This window comes from Hylobates moloch, unplaced genomic scaffold (genome assembly GCF_009828535.3).
Source record: "Hylobates moloch isolate HMO894 unplaced genomic scaffold, HMol_V3 SCAFFOLD_2684, whole genome shotgun sequence".
Classification (NCBI taxonomy): Eukaryota; Metazoa; Chordata; class Mammalia; order Primates; family Hylobatidae; genus Hylobates; species Hylobates moloch.
This window is the reverse complement of record NW_026654959.1, coordinates 130-7,785: the sequence shown is the minus strand read 5'-3', so window position 1 is coordinate 7,785 and position 7,656 is coordinate 130. Positions and strand designations below refer to the sequence as shown.

The 7,656-nt window shown below is 44.2% G+C and overlaps 1 protein-coding gene across 1 annotated transcript; it reads right to left on the bottom strand.

The window, feature by feature from the left end:
* Nucleotides 1-901: 901 nt before the first annotated feature.
* Nucleotides 902-7,127, bottom strand: LOC116465027 (E3 ubiquitin-protein ligase HERC2-like; the record flags this gene model as incomplete). Its single annotated transcript, XM_032148244.1, has 3 exons — nt 902-981; nt 2,086-2,286; nt 6,886-7,127. Coding segments are annotated over 3 exons (523 nt in total), but the record flags the coding sequence as incomplete, so codon positions are not given.
* Between the last annotated feature and the right edge of the window lie 529 nt (nt 7,128-7,656).

The window sequence follows — 7,656 nt, the reverse complement described above, 5'->3', positions numbered from 1 at the left end:
AAAATAACTCCTCAGTTTATGTATTTTTAAAAACTGGACTAAAAAAAACTCTTACCCACAATAGTTAAAGTATTTTCTAGAGGAATTTTTTTAACCCCACTACGAACATGTATATGGAAAAGCTCAAGATCAGCAGAGGAGCTAAACAACTAGCAACAGCAACCTCCACCCCGCCCCAACAATCTGCACCAAACACAGAAATAATGGCTACAATGTAACCACAAAAGCTGCCACAGGTGGTGGCTCATGCCTGTAATCCCAGCACTTTGGGAGGCCAAGGTGGGAAGCTCACTTGAGATCAGGAGTTCAAGATCAGCCTGGCCAACATAATGAAACCCCATCTCTATAAAAAAATCAGCCGGGTGTGATGGTACACACCTGTAGTCCCAGCTACTTGGGAGGCTGAGGCAGGAGAATCACTTGAACCTGGTAGGCCAAGACTGTACCACTGCATTCCAACCTGGGTGACAAAGTGACACCCTGTCTTAAAAAAAAAAAAAAGCTGCTAAAAATTAGATTGCGGAGCTGAGAGTACACAAGGAAACTCCTCAAGTGCAAAACCAAAATTCACATGGGCACACACAGCAGGAATCAAAAGGTTCCGGGCTCTGAAAGCAGAGCCAAGCCGCCAGGCTTCAGAACAACCTCCCGCACGGGAATGCACACAAGGACCCACTGAACCCGAGCTTCCTGCAGAAGGCTAGGAGCCACCCAGGATCACCTGCCTGCCAGCCAACCCCAGCCAGGGGGCAACACACTGCCCATCCCAGGCTTTGGGTAGCAAGAGGCCCCACGAGAAAACAGAGACCCAGCCTTGCGCTGTGAGTAGAAGTGAAATCAAAAGCACACCACTCATCTAGGTATAGATATCACCGGTCAGGAAATGACCACCGAAACTCACCTAGAGTCTGTGAAACCTACAGAACCCTCAGGACCCCGGAGAGGCAAATGCAAAACCATACGCTGGGACACCTCGACAGCCTAAGACATACACAAGGCCATGCTCCACAGCACCAACCAGGACAGAAACATCACTGCAAACCAGGAGGGGCAGCAAACACCTGGGGTGCACCCATGCAAACGCCAGGACGCCACAGGTATGGTGATAAATGGGTGCTACAGAGGACTAGAGGAGAAGCACGCTCCAGACCTCTGCTCAGTTCATTACTGCAACTAAACTCTACACTCAGTTCTGTACATTCTAGAAGCAGGGCAAAAAGCGGAGGGGCTGGAAGAGGGACACGATGGGTTGTTACACAGAAACCACTGTAATAAAAGGGAAAAATTACTCTGTCGAGAAAACCGTGGTTCTTGTCATTAAGTTATAGGGTTTTATTACAAAGACAAAGAAAAGATGATGATCAAAGACTTCAGCTTTAGTTTTGCCGGGGAGGAAGACTTTTGTAGCTTTTATTTTGACCCTAACCATAAACTTCATGGTGAGGAAAGGAAGGTATTGCTGTAGGGAGCTGAAATTACTGAGTAGATCGAGCTTGTCCAACCCACGGCCTGAGGGCAGCATGTGGCCCAGGACGGCTTTGAAATGTGGCCCAAAGTAAAATTTCTTAAAACATCATGAGATATTTTTGGGATTTTTTTAAAGCTCATCAGCTATTGTTAGTGTATTTTATGTGTAGCCCAATACAATTCTTCTTTCAGTGTGGCCCAGGGAAACCAAAAGACTGGACCCTCCTGGAGCAGGGTTTTCACAGTACAGGGGAGAGACAGGCCAGCACTGGTCTCTCAGCTGAGCACTGTCTCTCTTCATCACCTGTGATCTCACCCAGTCATTTCTCCACACACAACAACAGTAAAACAGTAAGAATGCCAACAAACTAGTGATTATAGCAAAAATAACACAATCCATATACACTCTTCCTGCATGCCGAGGCTGACTTCCAGGACTAACATAAAATAAACAGATAAAGTTTTTTAAGCCTTGCGTCCATTATTAGTGCATCACAATTTTACTTTAAAATACTTCACCAAACAGACTAAAACCTATGTCCTTCAAAATACATAAACCTTCTTACAAATCCCTAAGACACTTATAAAAGGAGCAAGAGGAAGGGAAATCACGAATACCCGAAGTCGGGGAAGGTTCAGCGTTGCCACGGCCACGCACTCTTTCTCCTGAGGCAGGGGCCAGTCCACGGAGCCGCCCATCCCCTCACTCACCTGCCACAGCAGGAGATCCAGCTGCTCAGAAGTCACTGAGCAAATATCTGCCCCAAAAGGGACATGGAGGCCAATGGACCACTCAGAACACGATGACCAAGCACAGCTCTAAGAGGAAACGCAACAATCTAAAATGAATCTCCAAATGTAGCTGCTGGTCTGTCCCACAGGAGTCAGCAGCGTGTGTGATGGAGCTGCCTTATATTACTACCTGTCATCCCTCTAACTGCCCAGTCCAAAGGCATTCATGGGTGTCTAGGTCACACACTATCAGCTTCCAATTTTCCCACCCATTTCACTAGCCCCATCTCACTTGGCCAACCTCAAAAAGTAAAAACATTTTTAAAGATCTTTTCACTCTCAAAATGATTAATGCACATTAATGGATGGCAGTGAGGATCTCCATCCACTTGAAGCGGCATAACAGCAACTCTAACTAGACAATGAATTGTTAGACACACGTAACACACACACTACCATTCATAGTGACAGAACAGGTAATCGGCAAAAATCTAGGAGAACTGTAGAACACCTTCAATAAACTGGATCTAATTTATAGAACACTTCACCCAACAACAGCAAAATACATACACTTTTTTTTTTTTTTGAGACAAGAGTCTCGCTCTGTCACCCAGGCTAGAGTGCAGTGGCGCGATCTCAGCCCACTGCAAGCTCTGCCTCCTGGGTTCACGCCATTCTCCTACCTCAGCCTCCTGAGTAGCTGGAACTACAGGTGCTCACCACCATGCCTGGCTAATTTTTTTTTTTTTAATTTTTATTTTTAGTAGAGACGGGGTTTCGCCATGTTAGCCAGGATGGTCTTGATCTCCTGACCTCATGATCCACCTGCCTCGGCCTCCCAAAGTGCTGGGATTACAGGCGTGAGCTACCGTAACCAGCCATACATATACTTTATATATACTTTTTTTTAACTCAATTTTTTTTTTGAGATGGAGTCTAGCTCTGTCGCCCAGGCTAGAGTGCAGTCGCGTGATCTCAGTTCACTGCAAGCTCCGCCTCCCGGGCTCAAGCCAGTCTCCCGCCTCAGCGTCCCGAGTAGCTGGGACTACAGGCGCCCGCCATCACGCCCGGGTAATTTTTTTTGTATTTTTAGTAGAGATGGAGTTTCACCGTGTTAGCCAGGATGGTCTCGATCTCCTGACCTCGTGATCTGCCTGCCTCAGCCTCCCAAAGTCCTGGACCATACATATACTTTTTAAGCACATACAGACCATACATATACTTTTTATACATATATGTATACACATATGTATATACAGACCATACATATACAGACCATACATATACTTTTTAAGCACATACAGAATGTTCACTAAGAGAGAACATATCCTGACACATAAATTTAACAAATTTAAAAGAAATGAAATCATATGCAGTTTTTCCTCCAATCACAATGGTATTAAACTAGAAATCATTAATACAACAATCTGCAAACACTTCAAAATTAAACAACACACTTAATAATCCATGGGTCAAGGCCGGGTGCAGTGGCTCATGAGTGTAATCCCAACACTGTGGGAGGCCAAGTTGGGGGGATCACCTGAGGCCAGGAGTTGAAGATCAGCCTGGCCAACATGGAGAAACCCCATCTCTACTGAATATACAAAAAAATTAGCCGGGCATGGTGGCGGGTGCCCGTAGTCCTAGCTACTTAGGAGGCTGAGGCAGGAGACTGGCTTGAGCCCGGGAGGCGGAGCTTGCAGTGAACTGAGATCACGCGACTGTACTCCAGCCTGGGTGACAGAGCTAGACTCAATCTCAAAAAAAATAAAATTTAAAAAAAGTATATATAAAGTATATGTATGGCTGGGCATGGTGGCTCACGCCTGTAATCCTAGCACTTTGGGAGGCCGAGGCAGGTGGATCACGAGGTCAGGAGATCAAGACCATCCTGGCTAACATGGTGAAACCCCGTCTCTACTAAAAATAAAAATTAAATAAAAAAAAATTAGCCAGGCATGGTGGCAAGCACCTGTAGTTCCAGCTACTCAGGAGGCTGAGACAGGAGAATCGCTTGAACCCAGGAGACAGAGGTTCCAGTGAGCCGAGATCATGTCATTGCACTCCAGCCTGGGCGACAGCAGTGATACTCTGTATTGAAGAAAAAAAATAATAATAATAATCCATGGGTCAAAGAACAATTCTCAAAAGAAATTAGAAAATATTTTGAACATAAATGAAGCCGCACCAAAATTTGTGGGTTTAATGAAAGCACTGCTTAGAGGAAAATTTATGGCATCAAATCATTATATATTACAAAAAAGATAAGTCTAAATCAGCAACCTAAGTTTCCACCTTAAGAAACTAGAAAAAGAGCAAAGTGAACACAAAACAAGCCAAAGGGACAAATGACAAGATAAAAGCAGAAACCAATGAGATTGAAAGCAAAAAAACAAGGGAAAAATTAATGAAACTTAAAGATCATTCTTTGAAAAGATCAACAAAATTGAAGAACTCTAGCAAAACTGACAAAGAAAAAGACAGAAAAGATACAAATTATCAGTATCAGGAATGAATGAAGGGACATCACTGCAGGCCCCACAGACTTCAGACAGTTAGCAAGAGAACACTAAGGAAAACTTGACACGTAAAAATCAGACAACTTAGATGAAATAAAGCAATGTCTGAGTGCCACAAACCAGGAAAATCCTCCTAGAAACAAACAGGTCACCTGAATTGTTCTATATCTGTTAAATAAATTGAATCTGTAAAAAAATTTTTTTTTTTTTTTTTTTTTTGAGCCGGAGTCTCACTCTGTCACCCAGGCTGGAGTGCATTGGTGCAATCTCAGCTCTCTGCAATCTCCACCTCCCAGGTTCAAGTGATTCTCCTGCCTTAGCCTCCTGAGTAGCTGGGATTATAGGTGCACGCCACCAAGCTCGACTAATTTTTTGTATTTTTAGTAGAAACGGGGTTTCACCATGTTAGCCAGGCTGGTCTCAAACTCCTGACCTCAGGTGATCCACCTGCCTCAGCCTCCCAACGTGCTGGGATTATAGGCATGAGCCACCGTGCCCGGCGTGAAATCTTTCAGAAAGAAATCTCCAGGTTCAGATGGATTCAAAAACATTTCAAGAACAAATAACACTAATTCTACACAATCCCTTATAGAAAATGGAAAAGGAGGGAACACATGCCAATACTCTGTATAAGGTCAGCTTTCCCCTGACAGAAAGTCAGACGAGATAGTATAATACAAAGAAAGAAAACTGCAAACCAACATCCCTGATGAGCAACAACAGAAAAATCCTCAAAAACGTGTTAGCGAGTCAAATTTAGCAATATAGAAACAGAATAGGGCCGGGCGCAGTGGCTCACGCCTGTAATCATAGGAATTTGGGATGCCAAGGAGGGTGGATCACTTGAGGTCAGGAGTTGGAGACTAGGCTGGCCAACATGGTGAAACCACATCTCTACTAAAAACAAACAACAAGCAAACAAAATTAGCCAGGTGTGGTGGTGCACACCTCTAATCCTAGCTACTCAGGAAGCTGAGGCAGGAGAATTGCTTGAACCCAGGAGGCAGAGGTTGCAGAGAGCTGAGATTGCACCAATGCACTCCAGCCTGGGTGACAGAGTGAGATTCTGTCTCAAAAAAAAAAAAAAGAAATAGAGTAGTAAATTGTGGCCAAGTGATGCCTATCCCAGTAACACAAGGCTTGGTCAGTATTTAAAAATCAGGCTGGTGTAGTATCTCACACCTGTAATCCCAGCACTTTGGGAGGCCAAGGCAGGCAGATCACTTGAGCTCAGGATTTCAAGACCAGCCTGGGCAACATAGTGAAATGCCATCTCTAAAAAAGGAAAAAAAAAGTAAAAATCATCAATGTAATACGCCATACTAACACACTAAAGAAGGAAAACTGCATGACCATTTCATTTGAGATTAAAAGCATTTAACCAATTTTAACACCCATTCAGGACTTTTTAAAAGCTTCTAAAAGGGGGAATTAAGGCCGGGCGCGGTGGCTCACGCCTGTAATTCCAGCACTTTGGGAGGCTGAGGCAGGCGGATCACAAGGTCAGGAGATCGAGACCACCCTGGCTAATGTGGTGAAATCCCGTCTCTACTAAAAATACAGAAAGTTAGCCGGGCACGGTGGCAGGTGCCTGTAGTCCCAGCTACTCGGGAGGCTGAGGCAGGAGAATGGCGTGAACCCAGGAGGCGGAGTTTGCAGTGAGCCGAGATCACACCACTGCACGCCAGCCTGGGCATAGAGCGAGACTCCGTCTCAAAAAAAAAAAAAAAATTTGAGGGGAATTAAAGAAACTGCCTTAATCTGGTAATAAGGCACCTACATAAATATGCGCAGCTAACATCACAGTTGATGGTGAAAGACTGAACTGCTTTCCCCTACAGTCAGGAGCAAGGCAGGGCACCCACTGTCACCTCTCCTATTCAGCTTCACACTGCAAGTCCTGGCCAGGGCAATCAGGCCAGGAAAAATACATAAAAGGCAAGCAGATTGGAAAGGAAGAAATGAAACTGCCCCTCTATACAGATAGTATTTAACTGTCCATGAAGAAAACCCAAGGAAACTACAATGAAGCTCATAATAAATGAGTTTAGCACAACCGCAGGACACAAGAACAACAAACAAAACTCTGGTATTTCCTACATACTGGTAATGAACAACTGGAAACCAAAGTCCTCCAAAATACCAAATCAAGCTCTATATTCAGTACCTGGGCCGGCCCACAGGTAATTCCCACTATGTGTTTGGCGTCCAGTCCTGGGAATGCCGCAGGTTCTGGCTTGGTCACGCGCAACGTGTCAAAGTGCTGGCACTGGTCGTTGCTCCCCCAGCTGTGGACCTCACTGTCCTCAGTCAGAGCCAGGCAGTGGGTGGAGCCTGCAGCCACATCAATCACCTTCTTCCCTGCAAGGAAAGAGGGATGTGGATGCAGCTTCAAGCCTATGACTTCTGCTGCAAGAAAGATATTTCCACTAGGCCATTCAGGTCAGAAAGCTTTTAACATTAACTTCTTGAGGATAAACTGTTGCTTTACTATTAAGCACAATTCATTTGCTTTGGGTGTGTTATTAAAACTCCTGTATTTTGTCAGCTACAATTTCTTAGGACCCACAGCCTACAGAGATCATAATACTAGGATACGAAAAGGATCTGTTCTTTTTTCTCCTCCTCATTCAGATTTTCATTCAGAAAGAAACAAGGTGCTTTTAATTAACTATTAGATCGTATTCTCCCATCCCAGATATAACAATGCACAGCACACTCTTCACTGAGGAAGGCTTCCTAAGAAGAAATCTATTGTTCTCTCAGAGTTAGGTGATATCACTATTTAAAATGTTGTTCCTATTTAAACACTCAGCAAAATATTCTATTTTTCCTTCCTGGTAAATCTAACATGACCAACACAAAGGGTGTTTCGCAGAAATGTCAACATATAAAATAATTCAGCTGAAAAACCACACTGCAGTAAGGGGAACAGTTC